Source organism: Canis lupus, chromosome 27 (assembly GCF_048164855.1).
Source record: "Canis lupus baileyi chromosome 27, mCanLup2.hap1, whole genome shotgun sequence".
Classification (NCBI taxonomy): Eukaryota; Metazoa; Chordata; class Mammalia; order Carnivora; family Canidae; genus Canis; species Canis lupus.
The window spans coordinates 23,651,917-23,678,506 of NC_132864.1; the positions used below are offsets into that span (position 1 = coordinate 23,651,917).

A 26,590-nucleotide genomic window follows, 5' to 3' on the forward strand; every position below is an offset into this window, starting at 1 on the left:
GGCGATCCCGCTGAACACGGCCCCGGCGGACGGGCGCAGCGGGAGGAGCCCCAAGCGCCCAGGGCGTCTGGTTACCCTGGCAACAGCGCGCGCTGGGTGGGAGGAGACGGCGGCGGAAGGAGGCGCGCGGGCCGGGGCGGAGGCGGGGCTTTGGGCGGAAGTGCGCTCTCCGCCGCTGCGGCCCGAGAAGATGCAGCGCCCCGTGTGCTGGTGGCTGAGCTTCGGCCTGGGGAGCTTCCTGGCCGGGCGGGCGGAGGCCCCGAGCCCCGTAGAGCCACCGGAGCGGAGCCGGCCCTACGCGGTGCTGCGCGGGCAGAACCTGGGTGAGCGGCGGGGGCGGGGCGGGGCGGGGCGGGGCGGGCGTGCCTCGCGGTCGGCTCCCTGCACCAGCGCGGTTGCTTCAGTGACCTGGTGGCCGGGCCCCTCTTCTCTGGCTGCGTGGGCCCGGGCTGGGCCACAAGGGTCCTTTAATGAGAGAGCTGAGAATTGCAGCCCTGATTTGAAGGTGAAAGTGAAACTCAGGGAGGCGAGGCTACCTGCCCCGGTGTACACAGCTAGGATAGCGGGGGAGGCCGGGGCTGGTACCGGTCAGCCTACTTTTCGGACGTTCTCGTTATTCCCCTTCGCAACTAGGAAAAGACCCGAATGAGTATCTGTTTTACGTAACCTAAAGAAACCCGAAGAGGATTTTTCCCTTTTGCGAAAAAAGTGAAAAGAGCGCTCGCTCAGCAGGTTTTTTTGCATTACACACCCGGAGCAGCGAGAGTGGCCCCACCAGACTCTGTCCCCGAGAGCTGCACTCGGCATCCTAGCATCACGGCGATATAGCTTTGAAATGTGTCTGTATCTGTCCCTGTTCTCGATTTTTAAAAAAGATTTATTTACTTATTCATTCATTTATTTATGATAGAGAGAGAAGCAGGCCCCATGCCGGGAGCCCGACGCGGGACTCGATCCCGGGACTCGATCCCGGGACTCCAGGATCACGCCCTGGGCCAAAGGCAGACGCCAAACCGCTGAGCCACCCAGGGATCCCCTCCTGTTCCCGATTTATTCTGGGTATCCTCCATTAGCTAAATGTGTCTTAAGGTATCAGAAAAGCCTGAGGTTATTTTGGGGGTCTGGGAAGGCCAAAATTTTTTCCTTGTAAATTAATGGCAACTTTTTTCACTTTATGCCATTTCTGCTTACTAAAGGTTTCATAGGCACAGGATGTTCAGTGAACATGGGAAACCAGTACTAGACCTTAGGTTTTGTGGAGCTTGAAAGGTACCTTTTGGGAGGAGCTCTGAAAGACACATATATATACATATGGGTACACCTGGTGTACATGGCTTTGGAAGGGGTCTTGGAGCTTAAAGTTTGACAAAATTCACAGTAACCCTCCCTCTCATTCTGCCAGAGCCACCCTTTCCACTGTACCTCATTGATACATGTACCTCATTGATAACATGTGTATCTCTATGCCACGTAGTGTCATCTTTGCATTATCTTGACTCTACATGAACTCTTGCATTGAATTTATGTATTGAGGGCAGCCCGGGTGGCTCAGTGGTTTAGCTCAGCGGTTTAGTGCTGCCTTGGGCCTGGGGCATAACCCTGGAGACCAGGGATCGAGTCCCATGTAGGGCTCCCTGCATGGAGCCTGCTTCTCCCTCTGCCTGTGTCTCTGTCTCTCTCTTCTCTCCATATCTCTATGAATAAATAAATCTAAAAAAAAAAGGAAGAATTTATGTATTGAGCACTTACTGTGTACCTAGCACCCTGCTGAATGATTTCCACGTGCTCTGCTGCTCCATCCTTTGGAGCAGTTTCTCCACCAGGGTACTACTGACATGGTGGACCAGATGGGTCTTTGTGGGCGAGGTGAAGTGAGGCACAGTATCCTGAGCATTGTAAAACGTTGAGTGGCGTCCGCGGCCTTTATCTGCTAGATGCCAGGACCACACTTAACTCCCTGTCTGGATAATCAGAATATCTGAAGACATTATCAGATGTCCACTGGGGCAAAATCCCCCTGGTTAAGAACCACTACTGCAGAATAATACTATTCGAAGAGTGGCCTGAGTGGCTCAGCGGTTGTGTCTGCCTTCGGCTCAGGGTATAATCCCGAGATCAGAATCAAGTCCGCCATCGGGCTCCCTGGGGGAAGCCTGCTTCTCCCTCTGCCTATGTCACTGCCTCTCTCTCTGTCTCTGTCTCTCTCTCTCTTTCTGTCTCTCATGAATAAATAAATAAATCTTAAAAAAAAAAAATCGGTCTGCAAACTGATGGGGTGTCCATACTATTTACCTGCAAAGAAAGGACCACAGACATTAAATGTTTAGGGATTTAACAGTTTGACACTGTTGCAACATCCAAGCAAGTAGACACCAATCCTATAGGAGTCCCTGGACTGACAAGGACTGCTTACTAGTCATGCCCATAGTAATGGCCCGGGACAGGCTACAAGCTATAAACACTAGTCCTTTACCACAGATAGTTTGGGAAACACTACCCTACACCATCCTGTGCAGTGGGTGTTTTTATCTCTGTCTTTACAGAGGAGGAAACAGAGATTGTGGAACTTAGGTGAGAACACAGCCTGTCAGTGTAGATTGGACTCCAAACCCTGAATTCTTGACCACTGTGCTATGCTGCCAGTTTTGGTCATAATGCCTTCATCTATCATGTGCATGTTATATATCCACACTCTAAGGAGTGCTTTTCATAGGGTACCACAGTCAGGTTTCAGAAACCCTTGTGAGGTGGGTTTCACTTGCCACTTGTGTAGATGTACGAAATGAAGCTCAACGATGGGAAGTGACTAGTAAGGAAGGACCTAACTAGTCTTAGGTTCAGCCTGAGCCTGCCATTCAGGCAACTAATACCGTGTGCAAAGTGTGGGAGAGTTAAAAAGATGTAGGCTGGGAGAATTTATCAATCCCCACATGGACATTATGTACCTAACCACCCGTGATTTTAAGCCTTTTCAAATGCTCTTTGAGGTTCCATTCTCCACTTCTAGTCCCCTGCATACCTGCTTTGGGAGTTTGCTTGGGTTTTGGGAGGCGGTGTTTTCTTAAGAGCCCTTTCAGAATGTCAAATGCAAGAAAGTGGCTTAAAAGGAATAAGGCAAATTGAGATCCATTGCAGTGAGAACCTTAGAAATTCATAGAATTCAAGATTTTGATTTTAAGGGCAGGTATTTAGGTAACAAGGCCTGTTTTGAGATGGGACATTTAGCGTGTATGAGTTGTAGGTTGTCTTTGTCACTTCCTGTGTTCTTTCCCTTCCTCACCAAAAAAAGTTTTTCTGTATGGTCAGTGTTTAAGTAATAACTGGGTTCCATGTGGGGGCATTCTGTAGGAGTCACAGATATCTCCAAATTACTGATTTAAGCAAAACAAAACTGTGGTCAAATCCTTTTTTTTTCAGTAGCCACACTAGAGAACAGCCATGTTTAGGCTCCCACTGGAACCTGGGATGGGCCCACATACTTGCAAACAAATGTACATTTGCTTGCTAAAAGGTAACATTTTGAACTCTCCTAAGAGCTCTGAGGCAGTCACACAAATGGGACTGCCCTTCACTTCACTGGGTTGCTGGTTATGTTAAAACCCCAGTCCTTGTGTCTAGTCTTGTACTGAGGCTCAACCAGAGTAATCAGTTGGAGGTCCCAGTTCTCACCTGAGCACTCTGGAGATTTTAGACGTGAAATTTACTCCAAATTGTCTCCAAGATGGAATAGATTTGTGACGTTAGTTCATTGCTTCTTGGATTAGAAGGCCTTTGTCTCATCCAGATATTGAAATGTTTTACTCTTTTTTTCATCTCCAGTTTTTATGAATGGCTTTAAAAACGTTGGGTTCCCTGCTTCTGTTTTTGTCCCCTGCAGTCAGATGGTTCTCCATACAGCAGCCAGAGGGATCTGTTTTCCCAGCTGAATCAGATCATGTCATTCTTTGCCTTCGGCCCTCTCTCTAAACTTACAATAAATCCATGTTGCCTTCATGGTTTACAAGGCCCTGGATGAACTGGCTCCAGCCTTCCTCTGGCTTCATTTCCTGCCTTGCTTCCTTCCCCCTCAGCTATGCTTGCCTGTTTTCATTGGGCTTGCCTCTTTTCTCTTTCTGGGCTTGTCTGGCCCTGAGTGCTTTCTTTTGCTGACCTGCAGATCTTCCCATGGCTGGCTCCCTCTTTTCATCTTGGTCCCAGCTTGCATATTACCTCCTCAGGTGCTTTCTCTACTGCCCTACCTACTATTACCCACCCCCCATCACCATCACATTTCTTCAACCCCCAAAGATGCTCTCACTTGTTTACGTCTCTTCCCCCATGTATGTGGAAACATCCCAAGAGAAAATCTGTTTGTGACCATTTCCCACACACCTGGTGCTGTGCCTGGCACTGAGTGGCATTTGGCAAATCATCATCAATGAGTAGAAGGAAGACAGGACCTGAAGCTGCCATTAGGAGATAACATGTTTTCCTTTTGCAGTGTTGATGGGAACCATTTTCAGCATCCTGCTGGTGACTGTGATCCTTATGGCATTTTGTGTCTACAAGCCCATTCGGCGTCGGTGACAGCCAAGCAAACAAGTTCTTCCACAAGTACTGGAGAAAAGATCAATTGTGTTGCACGTGGGTCATTGGAGAAGTTGGAATCAGAACTCCGCCACTTGGAAGTCCGACCACTTCAGTCTGGACAGTTGGTAAATGTGAAATGATTTAGAAAAAACATTAGGTAGTTTTTTTTTTCCTAACACTGTAATGTAAGTAACTGGGTCTGCCTCTTAGTGTTTCTTTGTATATCTGGCTACATTCAACACTTGTTACACCTTAAGACCTGAAGCTCCCAGTTTCAGTGTAAAGATGGGAAAGCGGTTAACTAACTATGTGAGTGGTGTGAAAACCACACAGGAAAGGACTAATCCTGAATGTTGGGAAATATTCATAAGAGGAAGACTTAACGTGTAGACATTCTATACTGGAGACCCATTTGGTCACAGTGGGGTTAAGAATCACATGTTTTTAGTTATATTGAGTTGGCTTGGAATGCCCTCGTTGCAAAGCTGTCTCAGCTGTGGGGAACTTGGGCCACCACTCCTCATGCTGCATGGCTCTGTACTCCAATGCCCCCAGTGAAGTCAGGGTCACATCAGGTAGGCCTATGACCAAGAGCACCCTGGGGTTGGAAGGCTCTGAGTTGGACTAGAAATGTGACTGAGAAAGAACTCCATCCTGCTGAAACACGTTGATCTTCCTGGGGCTGCACTCAAGCCTTTCCAGCCCCTGGCCTAAAACATGTGGCAGCTTTTCAGATTTGGGATCTAAAAGAAATTCAGCAGGAACTCTTTTTAGCCCTGGGTGAGGAGGTCCTCAGAAGTATATGTTCTGGTAGAAGAGCGAGTGTCAGGTGGGTGTGTGTTTACACAGATTTCATCTCAACCTTGAAAATGCTGCTGTTTTGCAATGTTGAACTGGATTTTTTCTTTCCTATTGAAATGATACTTTTGTACTTACAAAGTGGTTGTTATCAGTATTTATTTTAAAGATGCTAGGTTTAATTTGTTATTAAATTGAAATGCTTATCTTGTATTCCGTTCAGTAACTGCACTGACTTTTTTTTTTAACACCCTGCACTGAATGTGAAACAAATTAACGTGGGATACTGTAACTGTTGAACTTAAGGATTTTGTGTGTAACCCTAACATTGAGCCATTGAAGTGTTCACTGTTTTGTGCTTTGCGCCAAGTGTCAATTAAAATTAAAGTAAAATCTTACATGCTGTTTGACTCCTGGTGATTTAAGATTTTATTTATTTAGTCATGAGAGACACAGAGAGAGGTAGAGACACAGGCAGAGGGAGAAGCAGGCTCCACGCAGGGAGCCCAATGTGGGACTCGATCCCGGTACTCTAGAATCACACCCTGGGCTGAAGGCAGGTGCTAAACCACTGAGCCACTCAGGGATCCCCTGGTGATTATTTTCTAAGCGTCTAAAATGCAGGTGTATGTTGGCATTTGATCTACTCTCTCAGAGAAGCGCCGAGAAGTTAATTTTTTTTTTAAGATTTTATTTATTCATGAGAGACACAGGCAGAGGGAGAAGCAGGCTCCATGCAAGGAGCCCGACGTGGGACTCGATCCCGGGTCTCCAGGATCACGCCCTGGGCCAAAGTCAGCACTAAACCGCTGAGCCACCCGGGCTGCCCAAATTTTAAAATTTATGTGTGAAATAAGACAGTTGCCCCAAGGCGTGAGATATTATTTCGGAGACTGAGCCGTAAGTAATCTCCCAGGCCAGCCCAAGGGTCTGAAGACCTGGATTCGTGTCTCCACTCTTAAATACAAACAGGCTTAACTTCTCCAGAGCCTCAGTTTTTTCATCTGTAAAGTGGTGCTATACACTCCTTATCTTTCTTAATTATGGTGAAGATCAGACACCGTGAAACCAATACCACCAGGGTGGGGTCACCATCTTTGGCCTGTCCCTTAAAAGACCGTGGTTATTGATGGACTGCAGGGAGGAGGAGCAGGTGGGATTCTGAGAAACTGGCAGTGACAGCCAAGTCCCAAGAGTGCACAGCCCCACCTCATCTGGAGTGCCATGTTTTGATACACTGCCTAAAAATGTATTGCCATTTTTAGGATTTTAGAGGGGAACAGTAAAAACTTGGTAGGCCCATAAACCAACCTGGTAACCTACTGTTTGCTCAGGAATCACTATGCATTTTACTTTTCTGAAACAACCTTGTGATAGTTAATCCATATACAAATCCAACACCCAGCCTACCTCTTCATTCCAATGTTACCATCTGTTTAGTATGAGATTTCAAGCTAAAGTCAGGCGGAGTAATCTTTGTAGAAAAAGGCTTATTGTAGAGATGAGGAAGGGCACAAACCTCAATTCTGGGAAGAGAGAATTCTAAAAACGTTTATGCACCAGAGACTGACTAGTACTTTTCAAGTGGCATTATTTTACCTTCATCTCTGGGAATATGGGGTATGGAGGCAGCCTAAACCTCATAAAATGAACTGTGCTCCGAATATTTACCGTGTACCCAAATGAACATATTCACTTCATTTATACCAGTCATGCAAATGACTTAGCATTAATCTTCACTTTTTTTAAATTTGAGATTAATAAATCTGCAAGTGCTTTTTGGGATCTCGGGGCTCAGGAAGTCTTAATTTTTTTCAGCTGGACCGCAATCTGAAATCCACACATTTCCAGACATGGGCCTACTTTGGATTTTGAACCCCATCACTTAACTGCATGTACTGCAAATAGTCCCGTAAAGCAGTTGTCACACAACTTGTCCTCCTTGAAGTCTTCTGTGTTCAGCAACAAATTTGTTGTTACAGTAAATCTCTTTCCCATCATTTAGATTGGACTTCCCTTCCTTGACAGGCATGTTATGTGTGGTGTATTGGACATGCTCATGGTGCAGTGTCAAGCACTTTGTTAGACTTAGTTCCTAGTAATGTCTTATAGAAATGGCTGTTTCCTGCTGATAACTGAACCACCTAAACTTTAAGGAACCTAAAGGTGAAGAAGCTATAGTTTCTTAATAATCCACAGGTATTCCATCTCTTGGCCTAAGGTGACCTGGGTTTTCTTCATTATGCCCCACTGGCTTAGAGTATTGTGTACTTTCCCCCAAAGCATAGCAACTCCCTCACATCTTCCTGGAAATGCCAAGGCCTCATTTCTGGAGCCCAGATGTTTTTTACTGGTCACTGCTTCCGTTTTGTTTTTTGTTTAGATTTTTTTGAAAGAGAAATAGCACAAGTTGGGTGAGGAACAGAGGGAGATGGACTCCCCACTAAGCAGGGAGCCCAGCATGGGATTGAATCCTAGGACCCCAGGATCATGCCATGAGCAGAAGGTAGACGCTTCACTGACTGAGCCACCTAGGCAACCCTCTCCCCTTTTTTGTTTTAATACCAATGTAATTGGGTGTAGGATAAATCTGGAAGCCTAATTATCACCTGAATTTGTAAGAAAAGCCTCACAAGGACTTTACCCTCAGAGGGGAGAGCAGATTCAGTCCCACGAGAGATACGATGTTGGTGTGGCTTCCTGGACTCAAGAGGCAGCAGGATGACTGCCGTCTCTCAGCAGCCCTGATGCTGGCTGGCTTTTTGTTTCTTGTGTGAAACAAGTAGCATGGCGTGTGCAGATTGTATGACCCAGGTGGGAAGACTGAGAGGAGCAGGTCACCTTTATAATACATGCAGAGTGTTGCGAGGCACTCCCATGTGCCAGTCACATACGTAACAGGAAGTATGGGGACATACAGTGACTAGAAAAACCACATAAAAAGGAAAAAAGACTAAAAGGCTGTCTAGGATATTGTACAAGCACCCTCTTGGGAAGCAATCTTTATTTGCATTTTAAGAGAGTGAACACATATATGAAAAACGCTGCAACAGTTGACACAACACTCAGTCCCTTTTAACTGGCTTCCTGGGGAGTCCAAGACCTCAGTAAGCAGGACAATGGAATGCAAACATAGAAATCATTGATGATACACCTCAGTGTGTAAACAATGTGGCCTGACTGCAGCCATTCCCAAGAAGTGTCTTCACTCAGGGTAAACACAAAGTAAACAGAATGCCAAGCTGTGTATTTGAAACAAACGTGACACCACAGTATACTGGCCTTGTGTGCGCAATAGAAGGAATTCTGTCTGGTTGGACCATGACATAAAAGGCAGATGGTTATGTGGAATCCAAAGCACAAATCTCTGTGACTAAGAATATTTTACTGGCAACACTAACTGGAGGATACAGATGCTAACTGCAGTGTAGCTTCTGTCTCTCTTCCTATCCTGAAAGCAGCACAGCAGATAGACAGATGCAGAGCTGAGGAGGCCATTGTTACCAGGTTATGTCAGTGCAGCCTGTGGGAACGAATAGACGGGCCAGAGTGAGGGCGCCCTCAGCACTCCTCCCCGGGATCTTCCGTGTGGTGTGCGGTGCTTATTTACAGAAGGGTCAGATAAAATCGTTGAACTACTAAAGGTATCCAAAAAAGGCCTGAGAAAATCTGGTTAAAATGTATAACCTTGTATTGCTACTGATGGGAGTAGTTGTTTTTATATCTTTCAAAAATAATAAAAAGATTCTGTTAAAAAATATATTTATCCAGAAAGATGTTGATTTGAACTCTAAAAAGCAATACAGAATCCTCATTTTCCCTTTTGAATACAGAGCTATTGAGTTCTGCTTGTAGCTCCCTTTCTAACTACAAGGTCACCCCTTCCTCTCTAGTGAGCCTAGGCCTGTAGTGGGGTCTTCCTAAGCCTCTCCATGGCAATCTGTCACTAGGGAAGGCGTGGAACATACTTGGTTTGGTTCCGTGCTGTCCAATGTTTTGGCCAGCCTGCCCGCTTCGAGAACAAGCCTCAGGCTCTCCTAGCTGCTCCTTCAGGGCCAGGATTAGCTGCCTTGGATTTAGCCTGGAGGATCCTGCTCTCAAAGGAACGGCCTTTATAAATTCAAATCAGACCCCTCAGTAAGTGGAGTGAGGTGGTTTGAAACTATTGGTAATTTTTAAGGCTAAGGCAACATCCGTGGTCATTTGTATATCCTAATGTGATGCAAGTAGTTAAGCCTAATCTAAAACATATCCTGTACATGTCTCCTCTTTAACTCTAGCTGGGGATGGGAGGAGTGGAGTAAGGTGGAGGAGGAGCAGTGATGGTGTTCTAGAAACCCTGTATAAAGGTAAAAACAAAAGAGTAGATCGGCACAGATTATCCATTTCTTTGGTGAACTGTAAAGAAGTGCCTCATAGATTCTCATAAACCATGCTCTAAAAAGGCTGCTGCTCTCATATAGAAAAGCACCCTGACTCTGCAATAACTTGTTTTGTTATCACTCCTTGATAAAAATTAATCTACAAACTTGCGGGGATTGGGGTGTTTGTCTAAAGCTGGTAGTAAGAACGTGACCTGCAAGCCAATACAGCTAATGGAAAGTGACAATGCTCTCCTCCCCTTAGCCTGGAGGCAGGGCGCCTGCCAGTCCCCAGGACCCCCCCGGCCCCGGGGAGTGTCGTGGATGGGCCTGGGAGTTCCTGGTCTTGCACCTCTGTGTAAAAAAAGGGCAGCTGCTGTCTGCTGCATACATGCGAAGTGCGGTCCCTCAGCCCCGGGGCACTAGTAATGCAGCACTCCCGTGCAGCCTAGAACCTCTGCTTTGTGCAGCCCGTGAGCATGAGCAGAAAGGTCTATTTCTCGGTAAGAGACAGCTGTAAGACTTGCTGGAGCTCCTCCTCCTCCTCCCGGAGCCGGAGCTCCCGCTCCTCCAGCTCTCTGGCAGACAGCTCCATGGCCAGCTGCAAGTCGCTGTCAAAACGGCTCGTCTCACTCGAGACACCAGGGCACAGACCTTCTGAGCTGGTAAGCAGGCTCTCCTGGATGGCCCTGTGATGGAAAAAAGCGGAAAGAAACCAATGACCAGCATCATCAGGCCAGCGGCAGCGTCCACATATAACCGCTCACAAAGAGCATACCACACCAGGCACTGGATGTGCACTCCATGGGCACGCTACCATTCAATCCCATAGGACTCTAGAGGTGTGGGTGCTGCGCACACGTGAGATACTCAAGGCTCAGAGAGGTGAAGAAACCTGCCCAGGATCACCCAGCTGCTAAGTGATAGTATTAGGAACTGAACTTGGATCTGTTTTAAAGCAAAATCCAAGTTGTTCTTCAATAAGCTTGCACATATGCCTGGAGTATGTGAAAATACTTCACAAAGTAAATCTTTGCAGTTTTTACCATCCCCTCCTTTGAATAGATTATTTACTCATCTCTGTAGCTGCTCCTCAAAGTCCCCTCATTCTTAAAATTGTATATACTTCCCACTGAGGGTATCTAGACCCTGTGTGAGCATACATTCTTTGTAGAGGAACCAGGCCAATCAAAAAGGTGTCGTTTTCCCAACGGCACTGGCCTGGGAACTAGTCAACTGTATCGACACTAAGTGCCTGTGTTGGCCAAAGCTTAAGCCTTAAGAGTCACGCCAATTACCTCTCATATTGGGCATCGTAGGCATGTGTCTGATTGATCCCTCCATTCGAAGCTGGTCCTGAAAGTTCCTACAAAAAATAAACAAGATGGGCATGAATACCTCCTAGAAGGAACAGGCATCGTACCATTAAGGAGATCAAAGCAGTGTGTTATTGATAGCACTGCATGAAAAACTGATAGGGACTTAGGCTATCTCAAAAATGACACCTAAATGTCAGCTAGTATATGGTACACTACCCTGCTTAACGGCCACAGCCTCTCACGCTTGACACAGAATCTATCAAAAACAGCCCTGGGCAAAGTTTAAATGAATAAGGCAAATAATTCTTGTAAAGCAAGACTGCAATACATAATTCAACATTTGTCATCTTTGGCCACTCCCCTTTGCAAAATTTATGGTCAATACATGCAGATATCAAGGGGGAAAATAAGCTCACCTACAGAAGGGAAAGGAAGGTGCACTGGAGGGAGGGACAATGAGGTCCAGGGGCTCGGACTGCTCCCAGGAGGCCTCCCAAAGGGAATATGCTGGCTCTGGGTGTGGCCCTTGGCCCAGCAGCTTCAGAAAACTAAATGGTTCAAAGAATGGATTGATGGGAAATGCAAGAGGGGTAGGGCACACACTGCCCAACCTCAGAGCCTCAAGAATAAAACCAGAATACCAAAATCTGAGCTTGGACACTGGAGTGTGGGTACCACTCTCAAAGCTTAGTGGGCCTATGAGTGCAGGGGCTGAGGCTGCTTCACCAAAGAATCCCTACTCTGCAAACACGTTCCAAACAAGTGACAGAAGGAAACAAGAAACCAATGAACAGACAGACAGTAGAGCCCAGGACACACCAAGAGGTAGTGGACACAGAAAGAGCCTCCACTCCAGCAGAGTCAGGAAGCCACAGCAGGGTGGGAATGAAAGGAGTTGATGTGGAGGGGATGGCAGGGGTGGGGGGGGGTGGGGGGGGTGGGGGGGGCAGGGGGGAAGAGCTCACGCCCTGCACTGCCCCAGGCAGGTGAGATCTGAAGGAAGAAAACACCAACTATTCTTAACGCTGGTCTGTCTGCTCTATCCTTAGCTCTACCCTTAGCCAGATACTCTGACAGTTTGGGATTATACCCCTTGCAACAGAATAAAAAATAGGAGTAAAAAACAAATTTAACAAGGAATCAACCACCATTTTCATCGCACACTAAACAGCCATAACACAGTGATTAGTCTTTCTTGGGGAGGAAGCTGCGATTCAAAACCCATATGCCTTCTTACAAGACTATCAACACATGAACAGTATTCCAGAAAAAACAGGATGATGAAAACAAGCATGGACCTACAGTTTCAGTACCAGCAAATTGGACAGCATACTCCCAAAAATATGACTGTTAGCTGCATGGGTGAACTGAAGAGAAGGACAGTCTGTCAGGAAACATCCTATGAATGATACAGACTAGGGTTGTACACATGGTGTCACATAAGAAGCTTCTGAGAGAGACCAGGTACAAAAAATAGAATCTCTCTAACACTGTGAATACGCCCAATGTGTGATGTACAGTGAGTCTTACAAGCCAGCTACAAATTAAACCCTCCCGTGCCCTGCCATTTGTTCTGCTAAATGCACCTGGCTCCTGCTGGACTCCAGTAAACTCTGCTGGATGGCAAACTGCATTATCTCGTAATCTTCATCTTGCAAATGCACATTTCTGCCATTGTCCTGAACGTGGTAAGATTCCGGAATTTCAAATACAGACTGATCAACCTCAAAGTTTGTGACGTGGGAAGCTGAAACACAAAAGGTGACAGTCCAGTGCCTCAATCAGTAAAATAAATTTCTCCTTCAAACTTATAATTTAAAATTTATAAAAATTTTTTCAATTAACAAAACAAAAGGATTAAAATGATTAAAATCAAGGTTTGCTACTACGTGAGAGTGATTTTGAGTAAGAATAACCTTGCCAGGGCAGCCTGGATGGTTCAGTGGTTTAGCGCCGCCTTCAGCCTAGAGTGTGATCCTAGAGACCCGGGATCAAGTCCCATGACGGGCTCCCTGCATGGAGCCTACTTTCTCCCTCTACCTATGTCTGTGCCTCTCTCATGAATGAATAAATAAAATCTTTATAAAAAGAAAAAAGAATAACGTTGACACAGAAAAGTACCAAAATACAGCCTTTTTCTTTTTGTCTTGTTTTTTTTTTAAGTAATAAAATTAACTCACAGTCATAAAAAAATAAAGATCTCTCTCTCCCTAAACTCTTTCTCGGGATCCCTGGGTGGCGCAGCGGTTTAGCGCCTGCCTTTGGCCCAGGGCGCGATCCTGGAGACCCGGGATCGAATCCCACGTCAGGCTCCCGGTGCATGGAGCCTGCTTTTCCCTCTGCCTGTGTCTCTGCCTCTCTCTCTCTCTCTCTCTCTGTGCCTATCATAAATAAATAAAAATTAAAATAAATAAATAAATAAAAAACTCTTTCTCTTATTTCCAAAGTCCAAAGGTAACCAGTGTTTCCTGTTTGTTTTTGAGGAATGCAGTGTATGTACACAACCACAACAAGGTCTCTTTGTATTTTTCCTTTTTATTATGAAATATAATAAACACATAAAAGAAAGTATATAAGATGTCTGTAAACTAAAATAAAAATGGTAAAATGGGGCACGTGGGTGGCTCGGTTGGGCATCCAACTCTTGGTTTCAGCTGAGGTCATGAGATTGAGCCCCTTGTTGAGCCCCTCATTGGGCTACATGCTCAGCATGGCTTGAGATCCTTTCTCTCCCTCTGCCCCTCCTCCACCCCACTGGAACCATACTCACTCTCCCTCTCTCAAAAAACAATAAAACAAATGCCTGTGTATCTTTCAACTAGTCCCAGACACAGAACAACATTTACCACAGTAAAACAAAACAACTAAAAAAAAATTCAGTTATGTTTCCATACACTACCAATGACTAACTGGAAAATAAAATTAAGTAAATAATCCATTTACAGTAGCATCCAAAAGATAATTTGGATGGACTGCAAGGGAGCCTGAGGAAATTTTGTGGGGTAATAGAAATGCTCTGCATCTTGATTGTGGTAGTGATTACCGAGGTACCCACATTTGTCAAAATGCACTGAACTATCACACTTAATGTAGGAGTATTTTATTGTATATATGGTACACTTCAATAAAGTTGGCTTTTAAGACTATGTTTCCTTTAATACAAGTGGGGTCATATTATACAAGTGGTTTTTTTCACTGAATCTAAATGAAATCTAAAATTTTCATTCAGTGCAGAGATCTGCTTCATAAGATACTCCAATGTCAAACTGAATAATTAGTATACTAACTGAATGTGTATTTTTCTTTGAAATCACAAAGCCCAACTTTTTTTTTTTACCTGAATCAGGCTGGGTCCCTTCAAGATTTTGAGATCCAGTTTCTTCAGCAGTGCTACAGCCATTAACATTTCCAAATGTAATCCGTGCATTTAAGACATGAAACAAGGGAATTTCTAACAAAATAAGAGCTTTTATAAATAAACTTTATGAGAATAATAGCCATCATTTACTGAGTGCTTACTATGCTAGGTCCATGTCAAATACATGAACATAACAACCCTTCCCAATATACAGTGAGAAAATTAATATTCAGAGGGGTTAAGCAACTTTTCTAGATCACAGTAAATAATTGATCAAGACTGTGCTGAAGAATGTCACAAATATGCAACTATCTAAACTGTAACTACCTCACAGATTCTATGTATTGTTTATGAGATTATGCATTCCAGTGCAGGCCCTAAAACATACTTCTGTATCAAAGGATCTTGGTGTCAACAGTCTTCCTCAAAAACAATCTAATTTGATGCTTAAATAAAGTGTGACATGAAAACAATGAATGCTCACATTTTTTATGCCTTTTTACATCTGTTAGCACCATCTGTGAATAGAACTGATGATCTCCTAATTTTGATATGGCAAGTGAACCAAAAGCCATATTAAACTAGAGCATCATTGTGACCTCCTCTGTTATGTCTACTCTCTGCTACTTTTGCCTAAAATGTTCTGGTGTTCTGAAGCACAATCTGTCACCCACAGAAACAGGCAGAACCTACAGGTGCTCCTGTGGTTTGGTAGAAAGTACCTATCTTGACAGGAAATCCAGGCGGGAATTCCAGTTTGATGAAATCTCTCAGCCGTGCAAAATGAGCGCTGGTTCGGGCCATGAGGTCAATGATAGGAATGACCTGCTCCACAAGAGAGAGGGGAAAGTCCTCACACATCCACAGCATTGCTTTAAACCTACAAGACGGACCAAGACAAGAGTGAGGCCATCACCCCCAGCCAGGGAAACTGAATGACTTCTATGCAGCCAGGTAGACAGCACTCCTCCTTATGCAGCCTTCCCAGCCACCGTACTTCTCTTAATGCGGAGCAGGAAAGAAACTAGACCCACACAACATTCCGATCACCATAAGATCTGGCTGTCAGGAGAAATGCCCTACACTCTGACCTCCCCCTGCAGCAGCCAGAATTGAGAGCAAGCATGAAGGAATCAAGAGCTGGTGGATCATTTCATCTGATCAGCTGAAGCTTGCTGGCAGTAAAAAATACAAGGAATTTTATATCCTATCTCTACTCTATTTGGAGAAGGGCTAATTAGAAGGTGGGCAATTGGGATGCCTGAGTGGCTTAGTGGTTGAGCATCTGCCTTTGGCTCAGGGCATGATCCCGAGGTCCTGGGATCGAGTCCCACATCAGCCTCGCCCACAGGGAGCTGCTTCTTCCTCTGCCTGTGTCTGGGCCTCTCTCTGTTTCTCTCATGATAAATAAAATCTTGAAAAAAAAAAAAAGAAAAGAAAAGAAAAGAAAAGAAAAGAAAAAGGTGGGCAATCTGCTATTTGTTTTTCTCAGATAAAGTTACTTCCAAATTATTTTTAAAGGAAGGGGACACAAAAATGACAACATGACCCCATGAAACAGCAAAACTTCTGAAATAAGAATCCATCAGTTGAAAATGGCCACTGAGCCTCTTACTTTTGCGTTCTAATTGTCAGCTCTTTCGGCCTCCCGATGTCCCGGTCCTTCAGATCAAACTCTTCATTAAAATACTCGTCAGGCGTGATGGCTGTGGGGTTGTTGGCAGTGGCACATTCTGTGGTGAGGTCCTGTCAAGCCAGAACTCAGGGATATCAGAAATGCCTAATGGTGCTCACAAGTGGAGACCTACAGCATTCAGCCTCTGCAGTGGACACACTAACCAGTTATAGATCAGGAAATTCTAGTCATTTCTCCCCCAACCTCCACCCCCGACTTTTTTAAACTAAGTTACTGCAAAGAACAAGAAATTCTACAAAGGTGTGAGGATATGACATAGGAAGCCTAATAGGTCTCCATGTCAAATATTTCTCCACTCTCTTGCATTTTTATCTCCTGACTGTAGAAAAGAAAAAAGAAATACCTGAAAGCATATAAGATCTGGAAGACCTGGAGTTTAAGCTCCAGCTCTGTCAGGCTCTCACTCAGGACACTGGGAAGGAAATCTCATTTTTCTAACCCTCTGACAGCCATTATACTAACTCTACATAGTTCTCATAGGGATCAAGTAAGAAAATGTTTGTTAAGGTGCTCAGTTAAGGGGCTCCTGGGTGGCTCAGTCAGTTAGCATTTGCCTTTGGCTCAGATCGTGATCTCGGGATCCGGGGTCAAGCCCTATGTTGGGCTCCCCGCTGAGTGGGGAAGTCTTCTTCTCCCTATCTCTCTGCCCTTTCTCCTGCTTGTGCTCTCTTGCTAATAAATAAATAAAACCTTTAAAAAAAAAAAAGTTCTGGTCAAAATAGAAAGTCCTGAATCCTTTTTAAGTTTACAGATGAGAGAGAAAGCACCTGACTTCTATATCATGACCCTCCTCTAAAATCTTTAGGTATAAGACTCATCTGTTTCTCTTCCAAAAGAGTATCTCAGATTTCAGCTTGGGAATGCTCTTCAGACTTGCAGACAGAGTGGCCTGTTCAAATTCAGTAAATGCCATCACAGCACAGAAAAGTCATGTCCTTTCTTGAACCTGGGAGCTCACTTCTTCCACTTACCCCTTGGGCTCCAAACTGGTGTTCCACAGTTCCCAGCAGAGATTCCAGTGGGTTCCTGTCCGCTAAGAAAGGGGGGAAAGTTTAGTGTCTAATATTATACCTCATTTGTGACTACAGAAGGAGATTCTCATCCTATTCTCAAGTTCTGGATCCCAGCTACCTATATTAGGAAGTCTATTTATGGACAGGCTGATAAAATCATCTACTATAACCATCAGCTAATCTATCCCTTACAAGACACTCATTTATTATTTATTTATTTATTTATTTATTTACTTACTTATTTATTTCAAGACACTCTTTATTAGGGTCTCTAACCTAGATGAGTAAGAGTTACAAGAACTACAGCAAAAAGACTGAGTTTAGGACTGAACCTGGATGGGCCACAGAGTCCTCATCTGTCAAACCGGAGTCCTAGTAACAGTGGTGGTGGAGGTAGCCAAGTACTACTGCGTGCTTGCTGCACTCTGCAGGAACCTTCCAAAGGTTTGCATGAGGAGACTCAACCCATTCTCCTGAGCACCGCCATTTCACTGCTAAGGAACCTGAGCCACAAAGGGTAGATAAGTTAAGACCACACCACTGGCCTCTGGTGGGTGGAACTGCCATAGAACAACTACATATTGGTTGGGCTCAGAGCCCAAGTTCCACCCAGATCTTTCATGGTCAGAGTTTGGAATGAATCACTTATTCCAGTGAAAACTAGTCTCTAATACCCTCATCTACCATTCCGGTCAAATCCATCTTTAGAACACAAAAACAAACCCTCCTGAGTGGCTTTAATTCCACTTGAAGCCAACTATAGGTAATACCTACAGGAATGGGCTGGACTAAGGAAGTTAGTTTTTCTGTAAAAAGGAAGTTAGGGTTAGGATGACCCTGACCTGACCACACTAACCCCAAAATTTGGTGAAGCCAATGAAGGCTCTCTCTTAGCTAAACAAAAGGGGAAGGATTACCTTTATATCTCTTTTTTTCTTCCTCCGTCAGATGTTCTGTCCGGATTTTGGTTATCACACTCACATTGTTTACTGTGTAAACCTTGAGAGACGTGTGCAAAAGAAAACAGTGACACAGGGAATCAAAACTCAAAAAATAAGCATAGCAAGAGCAAGAATGCTGAAGCCAAATTAAAAAAAAAAAAGAAAGAAAGAAAAAATTTCAGCAAAATAAAAATGGGAAATGGTTGACAATCATTAGGATCCTTCAGAGAAAATATACAGGCTATCAACTTAGAAATGCATCAGCAGTTAATTTGCATCTCTGACAGTTTTAAATACTGAGGAGTGAACAGGGACGCTGTGTCTTCCCGCCTGCCCTTTGTGTAACTAAACACCCTCAAACAAAGGTACTGATACTTAGGCCTCCCAGCTGGATTGCTATCGTGCTGAGGCACCCAAACCTGTATCCTGGGCTTCTGCACTGATCTGTGGTAATCTTATAACAGGACTGATTTAGCCAGCCATCTGCTGAAAACGGAATGAACACAAGGTTCTCTATACCTGCAAGACTTAACGAGGAAACCAGCAAATCACTAGGTAAAAGCTACTCCGTCTATGGACAAAAAGGTATTTGTCACCACCGGAGCCAGTGCTCTTTTCTCAAGGCCACCTGAGGAACATGGGTGGGAGTGGGGGGTCTGGAAGACCGACTCTCCCGGTGAGCAGAATTAAGTGTACGTGTCGTACGTGGATTCCCCAGGATCAGAGACTCGAGGAAACACACGCAGCACCGGAGCCACTGTTTCTAAGTGCATCTTGCTGAGCATGATGGAAGCGTCTTGGCCCACTCGGGTCACCAGAGGATCCTGCAGCATCCCGCTACAGCTCCAGGAGCCAGCAATCCCTGCTGGACTGCAGGGCTACCTGAAGGCCAGCAAACAGAGCACTCCGGCTGACAAGATGCCGAGGACCCAACTGACAGCTGTCTCCACCCTGATGACTATACTCTTAATGCACTGATGTCATGTGAGTGGGCTGTCAAGCCACTGGTTACAATTAGGCTGACTACGAAAACGGAGGCTCATTAAAGCTACTTTACTTTTTTTTTTTTAACCCACTCAGGTTATAAAAAAAGATGAACATACAGGTTTGAGTCTAATCCTTTCTTTTCCTCCTTAAAGAATGAAAGGAGCAGTCACTCCTACAGGGACGACTGGCACCTGGACTCACTTCTCTACACCACCATTGATCTCTGGCATACCCAGGGGCCTCCTCGGGACATACTAGCCTATTTTCTAAACATCAGGTAAAATACACATCCAAGTGAGAGACCCTAAGCAGTACTTTATTCCCCAGAGCATCTCCACGGCACAGAGGCATGAAAAAATCTGAACAGACTCCTCATTTGCATAGAAGCTAAATAGCTATATTAAATCTTATTTTAAGAGTTTCCTTTTACCTTTGCTTCGTAACCATTAACAACTTCTGCTTTATCTGTCCTCCAGCCCCAGAATCCGGATTTAGTTCTGATAAAAAGTGAACACCACAAATTTCTACATGTACAATATGCTGACATTCAGATTTATCCCTGCAGCCTTTACAGTTTATTTCCCCCAGCTTAAGGTGGTGAAGGACACTTGATGATTATGGTCCTACTGTCCACAAAAGGATGTTCTCAGTGACAGATGGCTTAAGCATCCCCACCCCCTCCCACAGTTATTAATCAATTTGCCTCACCCCTGGCATAGAAAGCCTCCATTCTTGGCTTCTTTACAAAAACTGCCAGCATAGGCAACAAAGGTGGTGACATTGACTGGACTGCTGTCCTAAAGAAATGAGTGAAGATGACCAGTGTCCAAGGGCTCGCCAAAAGGTGGTATCTGGGCCAGAGCATTTATCTGGATCATCGTAACTGTGGGCAAAGACATCAGCAGTTCTGTCCCCATGAGCAGCCACATCTCAATCGAGGAATTCTTAGAACAACAAGGCACAGACCATCCTGCTCCTCAGGAGAGTGGGTGGGGCAGGAACTCATCACTGTGGTGAGCTGCTTGGAGAAGCCATTAAGGCCTGCAAAACAGCTCGGGAGTCACACGTTTTATCAGGTTTGGTGCAGTAGAAGAAAGGTTATTATGTTAAAAGCAGTTTTTTAGCCCAGGCATGGATTCCAGGCCTGTGGAACCGCTTTTAAAGTAGCCCAGCATTCCAGCGGCAGCTACAGCATTGGTAAAGTGCCTGAAAACTCAGTTATTCAACTTAACATACTCCTGGGCGAAAAATGCATTTAGAGGCAAGAACAGCCAAGAAACTCTGGTTCTTTTTCAAAGCAGCTCACCCTGGGAAATACTACCACTCACAAGGGAACCCTGACCAGCCTGGTCTGCCCTTTTGTCTAGGACATCACATCCTAGCTCCACTGTGACTGCTGCACTTAGCTCCATATAGAACAACTGTCTGCCTTCTGCTCTAACCCCAGAAGGAAGTGGGATGTCACGCAGGAAGCTCCAGGAACTGCCAGATCGCCCAACTCACAAAGAAGATACATGTCATTTGTATCTCATGCTTTCAAACACCTTCATTAGTCCAGATGGGGTATGCAGTGTTTTACATGTATGTTTATAGCCCATCAGAGAAAGGAAGGACCAGAGCTTTACTCTTCCAATTAGTTGTCCACAATTAATGCAGCATGACCCATGGAGGGAGAGAGAGAAACACTAAAGGAATTACACCAAATGCTAGCTATTTCCACTTCACTTTTCAGAAACAAAACTGCAATCCTGGGGGAAAGGGCTTAGGGTCCACATTGATTCATAAACCAGAGTCCTCTCTTAGCCATCAATAATTGAAAATCAAGATAGTCCTTTTAAGTTAACAGAGTCAGTCCTCAGTTCCTTGTCCTTCACCAAGTCACTTGATATTTTGGCCTAGGAAAGAACTGCTTTCTGGCACACAGTCTTCCAAGGTACCAAAGGATGACTCAGTCTGCTCTCCTTCATCCTGCGAGCCTGCTGGGGAAGCAGAGCTGTGTGGTTCTCCCTGGGGACCGCCATGCAGCTCACTCCTCTGCATCTGCTCGGCTGGCAATCCTGGCTGCTCCACTTCCCTTTCCATTCCCATTCTGACAGCTTGCTTATTAAATTCAGCGTCCTATTTTAAAACCCAAATTCTATAACTCCTTGGCCCTTGATTAACTTTACAGGCAGAGACATCTGAAAATGACAGTACACCTAGCTCCCCCTCTGCCATTTTTACCTCTGCCTGTCTCCACTGAGACTGCCATACCAAAAGCCACTGAGCAAGCACTGTGGCTTGCAGGCTACTGAGCAATTCAGAGAAAGGCTCTGAGGGTGACAGGGAACATTCTGTTTAAGTCTGGCAGAGCATAATCTTTCAGAGAAGAGAAAAGCCCAGACTGCAGCCAGGGGGTGCATACTGGCAGGCCAAAAACTCATGCAGGAAGCAGGTATCAGAATCTCAGATCAGAGGAGAGAGATGGAGGAGAACGACTATCACAAGTGAGCACAACTTCCAAATTCAAACAAATACACACTCCCACCACCAGTGGAAAGGATATGTACACACTTCTTCTACAACTCAAGTGGCTCAAATCCTTGCTTGATGCACAAGAAACTCACTGACTGCCTGCATTCTGAGCACCATAAAAAAAAAAAAAAAGCAGCCATCTTCCTGAAACACTCTCTCCAAAACCAACCATTGGTTTCAAAAGGAGGTTAGCTTGAACCTTCTGAAGACCTAGTGACCAAATACCAGATGTACCTTAGTCCTCCATAAAAATGGAATGTGCCCTCATGTACCATCTACCCCCCTCACTGGGGCAGCTGCCAGTAATCGTCACACTCTTTGGAAATTACACTGGCAAACACAGACTTAAACAATGCTGCCAACAAACCAGAGGAACCAGGAGCTCTTCTCATGACATCTTAGGGTCATGGGGACTTTAGCAACGTCATTTCAAGATTCACTCCTTTCTTTCCTTCAAGGAAACTGAAAGCCGAAGAGACTGAGCCACTCCCAGAGCCGCACGGTACTTCAGCAGCCCTGTCAGTGGCATGTTCTTCCCACCCCTATCTCCACAGCTGGGCTGCAGGGGGTGCAGTGGGAGGGGCGGGGTTGGGAGGCTCCTCTATTCCCAGCTTCACCACAGAGCCCTAGCTGAAGGTGCTCTGTCTACAGAGGGATGTGCCAAAGCCTCAGGGGTCTTCCCCAGGCCCTCCCAGGTAAAGCCACAGTCAGCTCCTAATAGACAGCCATCACCTGGCAAGGCCAGGGCAAGGAGGCTAGTGACGGGGCGGGGGGGGGGGGGGGGGGCAGTGATGACCCTGTCTCTTGGGGGTACCACTCCCCAAGCACCAGTGGTATCAAGACACCACACAAACTGGCATTTTGGTTTTCTCTTCTGCTACTAATAGATGCCCTAATTCCTAATTCCTAAATCTGAAGAAAAAGGCACTTCAGTCTTATGTCTGACTCAACAGAAAACTCTCATTCTTACAAATTTTCTGGAAACCAAGAAAAGAAAAAGAGAGGAAAGTCAGTACATTCATTTAGAGTAAAGCCGAAATCCAGGATAATATGTGTCCACGTTAGCTCAGGTTATGCTGCTTTGGTTTACAGAGCTGGATGTGACATCCTAGGCAAACGCTCAGGGCTCTTACTCCCTCAGCTCAAGGTGTCCTGTGGTAAAAACACTCAGGCCAACAGCTCTGACAGCCTCTACTTCCATTAACATTCAGAAGTGCTCCATGCCTCTGCAATGCCCAGAGGCAGATGACCAGAGACAGTGCTGTCATCCAGGTTAACCAAGGCACAAACCTCTCCAGAAGCTTCTTCTGGTAGAATCTGGAATAGAACTGAAAACACCTCCAGACTTTTGCTCTAAACTGTTAGTCCTCACAGAGGGAAAGGACCACACTTAACTATATGGTAAATGTGAATTTGACTAGCCAGTACAACCACAATCAACACTGGGCCAATTCTACCTTCCAGAATCTCAAAGCTGCATGGTTTGGGACTAGGGAGCCTGTGGATCTCCAAACACCAAAACAAAAAATTCAAGTAAAAGCCATTATAAAGGGCCCATAAAAGAATATGAAGCCATTTCTCTAAGACTTAACCAATGTGTTATAAAAATGATCTATGAAAGAGGATGTCAGCTATGGCTTCTACTTGGTTAGAACAGAAAGCAACATTAAAACCCTCTATGTTTATTATGCCATATTAGAAAAATCCCAATCCACCCATAATTTCCAATTCATATCTATATGCCACTAAAGATGGCAGTAAAGGGATTAGACATTAAAATGCAGAACCTAATGCGTACCTTTCAAAAGCAATATTTTTAGTATCGAGGCTGGTATTAATGACTGGGCTTGTGAGCCGCCTCTCAACTTCCCTGCCTTTTGGCTTCATCAAGTCCAGAGTGAGGCGCTCCATTTCCTGAGAAAGGTCAAAATGCTCAGTGGTGACCACTCTGTCATCATGGTTGACTTCCATCAGCTCTGCCCGGTTGTCTGTTAATGGAAACAAGAGTGTAACTGAGCACCATGCAAGGAAGATACAAAAACAAGGAAGGCTCAAAGTTAAAATACTGAATCATCTTTGACATTCCCCCCTCCCCCCCAGCCAAGTGCTATCAGATAAAACCTAAAGACTATTGATTATTGACTACCTACTTACATGGAGATTATCTGGCCAGTTTCCACAGCCCATAGGTCATCTTCCCCTAAGTTCCAGACATTTAAAACAATTTGCCTTCTTTGTTGGCAATACATCTGTGTACTTTTAAAAATGTATGATTTAAAAAAAAAAAAAAAAAAAAAAAAAAATGTATGATTTACTTAATTAATGTAAACTGTTTATGCACAACGCTGGACTGGCAATACCATTTTTCTCACCCTCCACTAGGAGGATCATGCCTTCTTATGGAGGGAATATATGGAGATATAAGACAGAGTCTCAAAATGAGTGGGAAAAATCAGAGAGGGTGACAAAACATGAGAGACCCCTAACCCTAGGAAACAAACAAGGGGTAGTGGAAGGGGAGATGGATGGGGGGAGGTAGATGGAGGGATGGAGTGACTGGGTGACGGGCACTGAAGGGGGCACTTGGAGGAATGAACATTGGGTGTTATACTATATGTTGGCAGGTCAAATTCTAATAAAAAAAATATACAAAAAAAAAGCTTTGCGCAGTGGCAGTATTGTAGCCAATGAGGTTTATCCGAGGCGTGATTATTGCTAATTGAAAACAAACAAACAAACAAACAAAAAGAGTCTCAAACTCAAGGCTCAAGAATGTGGGACAAAGACATGTCAAAGAGTAATAGTATTGGGTGGTAAATGATACAGACAAGAAAATTAAGAGAACTATCCAAAAAGAATAAAATAGAGGAATGGAGAGCTGAAAGTTAATAGGAATAACCAAAAAAGAAAAAAAAAAAAAAGCCCCAGACATGATCAGATAAAGTATAGAAATGCAAACACATTTTGATGGTTAAAAATCACTGTAACTCAGCGTTAGCAGCAATCATGAAAACAGAACAGAACCACTCACCTTCTCCCTTAAATATAAAACTACGCCTCCCTCTTATCCAGCTCATGTTCTCAAATCCCAGCAATGTGATATCCACACGCAGTTTGGCACCACTTTTCCAAATGCGACAGACATCATTAGGGCATATTCGGGAAACCAAGGGCACTGGAGAAGAGAAATGTACTACTGAGGAAAATCCTGAGGGCCAAGCAGAACACGCAGGCCCAGGAAATCAGCATTCGGAGTTTAACAAAATTATAGGAGTGGCACAACAGGGACTGACAGACCTAGGCTTGGCTCCCACACTGAGAATATAGGAAGTCACTTTCAAAAACTAAAAGTGGACCTTCTGTTCTATAGCTCTTTATAACGGTGCAGTTGTATGTCTTATCCAGAGAAAACCCTAAATGAATTTCCCAAGGGTATTCTTAATCCCAAAACTGAACCTCTCTTTCTGACGGTCGATCACCATTAGAGCTATAGTGTGTCCATCTGGCCTTCTCGCTCACATATGCTGTTCCTGCCATATGGCTGTGGCCTACCACATTGCCATACCCATCCTTTGAAATATCAAACCTAATACATCTAAGATCTGCTGCTGCTTCACCTGTGGGTATTTGCATTGGAAAAGAACTTGTAAGGTTTCCAAAAGAACCTGAAGTTCTCTTCTGTTGCGTACTCTTTACATCATTTAAAATGCTTCATTACAAATATGACTTCTTGCCTGACAAAGAAGTCAGAGTGAAACCTGGGAATTAAGAGCTGTCATTAACTAAGTTACTGGAAATAAAAGTGGAACACCTATGAAAATTACTGTCAGTCAATTTGCCTTACATAAGATTTTGGAGAAATACATCCATTTTGTAAAAAACCAAGCTATCCCAACAGTCATCTAATTTTCTTCCTTAGAATAACAAGTTTAAAATAAGTTGAACCACATAAGAAAATGAGCAATAAATTATGGTAAATCTACTTACTAAAATCTTAAATCCATTTAAAGTGACATTAAAAATACTAATAATATGGACAGGTATCAGCTATTGAGTGACAAAAGGAGGAGACAAAATTGTCTATATGTTATATTCACAGATGCTCAGGAGAAAAACCCTATGTGTGAAGGAAAAAACTAAGAAGGAAAATATACAAAGTATTAATGGTAGTTGTACTTAAGTGGGACTATAGATGCCAGTTTTTCCTTATTCTTTTCTAAGCATTTCTTAGATTAAAAAAAATACATTCCACTTTTATAACGGAAAAGTAAACTTATATTCAGGCTCAATAAATTTGGAAACAAATAACTTATAAACCCAGAGCCACTCACCCCAACTGGTGAATTCCCATTTCATCTGCACATAGAAATCTGGAGCCTGAAGGACAAAAGTTTAAAGTAAATGACCCTTGGCACTATTAACTGAACACAAACATGGTAAGGGTTAATGAGGTTTTAAAGGAGGGGAAGAAGCGAGAATACAGAAAATAAGAAACATAAAATGCAAACCCATCAAAGTAAATGCCTATTTTATAGGCAGGCTATTATTTTCTCTTGATATAAAATATGTCTAGACTGTTAATAAAGTTAACTGAGAGCAACAAGGTTAGAGAAGGATAAAATCAAATCTGATTCAGGACTCAGTCTGGTGCCTAACAGTAGCAGAAAGATGAGCCTGGAAGATGGGCTTATGCACTGCCATGCAATGTGGATAACAAGCAATTCTGAACAAAGAGAAAAAACATCATTCCATCTATTCTGTGGGAGAGCTTGACTGAAAGGTTTTGTGTTCTGGGACATGCTTCATATTTACTGGGCCTCAAAACCAAAAGAGGCTATCAGACATCACTTCCCCAGGGAGTTGGCTTTCCCTCCAGTTAACAGACATCTGTCCTCATTCTCCCCCTTAAACTTTTAGAATTTGGCTCTATAAAATTTTACACCACCAGAGCAGCCCTGTTTATTAGGACAGCTTTCTGACCTACTCTCAGTTCTTACAGAAGGTTCTTGGAGAGCTACTTATGAAATCCAACGG

General features: G+C 44.3%; 2 protein-coding genes and 1 non-coding gene across 4 annotated transcripts in view; 2 read left to right on the forward strand and 1 right to left on the reverse strand.

Moving 5' to 3' along the window:
- The first annotated feature begins 127 nt into the window (after positions 1-127).
- On the forward strand, positions 128-5,765 carry C27H12orf76 (chromosome 27 C12orf76 homolog). The gene is made up of 2 exons (XM_072802862.1): positions 128-323; positions 4,481-5,765. Exons 1-2 carry the CDS (start codon positions 191-193, stop codon positions 4,564-4,566), a joined length of 219 nt encoding a protein of 72 aa, XP_072658963.1. The 5' UTR covers positions 128-190; the 3' UTR covers positions 4,567-5,765.
- A 2,573-nt stretch (positions 5,766-8,338) lies between these two features.
- The window catches only part of ANKRD13A (ankyrin repeat domain 13A), a 32,569-nt gene continuing 14,317 nt past the window's right edge, over positions 8,339-26,590 (reverse strand). Inside the window, exons 4-15 of one of the 2 annotated variants that reach the window (XM_072802859.1) lie at positions 25,888-25,933; positions 24,588-24,731; positions 23,355-23,544; positions 19,473-19,539; positions 18,032-18,113; positions 17,073-17,134; positions 16,021-16,151; positions 15,128-15,285; positions 14,385-14,513; positions 12,634-12,794; positions 11,027-11,094; positions 8,339-10,417 (exon numbers count right to left, since the gene is read on the reverse strand). In XM_072802859.1, coding sequence (XP_072658960.1) covers positions 10,222-10,417; positions 11,027-11,094; positions 12,634-12,794; positions 14,385-14,513; positions 15,128-15,285; positions 16,021-16,151; positions 17,073-17,134; positions 18,032-18,113; positions 19,473-19,539; positions 23,355-23,544; positions 24,588-24,731; positions 25,888-25,933 — 1,434 coding nt within the window. In that variant the 3' untranslated portion in view covers positions 8,339-10,221. The remainder of the gene's footprint in view (positions 10,418-11,026; positions 11,095-12,633; positions 12,795-14,384; positions 14,514-15,127; positions 15,286-16,020; positions 16,152-17,072; positions 17,135-18,031; positions 18,114-19,472; positions 19,540-23,354; positions 23,545-24,587; positions 24,732-25,887; positions 25,934-26,590) is intronic. The other variant, XM_072802860.1, reaches the window with a different exon arrangement.
- Positions 24,215-24,349, forward strand: LOC140619848 (U4 spliceosomal RNA). Its single transcript, XR_012019655.1, has one exon. It is a non-coding gene; the product is annotated as a U4 spliceosomal RNA (small nuclear RNA).

Excerpts from the sequence above, each read along its gene's own strand:
- C27H12orf76 (XM_072802862.1), top strand. The coding sequence starts at position 191 with ATGCAGCGCCCCGTGTGCTGGTGGCTGAGCTTCGGCCTGGGGAGCTTC. Across the intron at positions 324-4,480 it reads GCTGCGCGGGCAGAACCTGG|TGTTGATGGGAACCATTTTC; the intron begins GTGAGCGGCGGG and ends TTCCTTTTGCAG.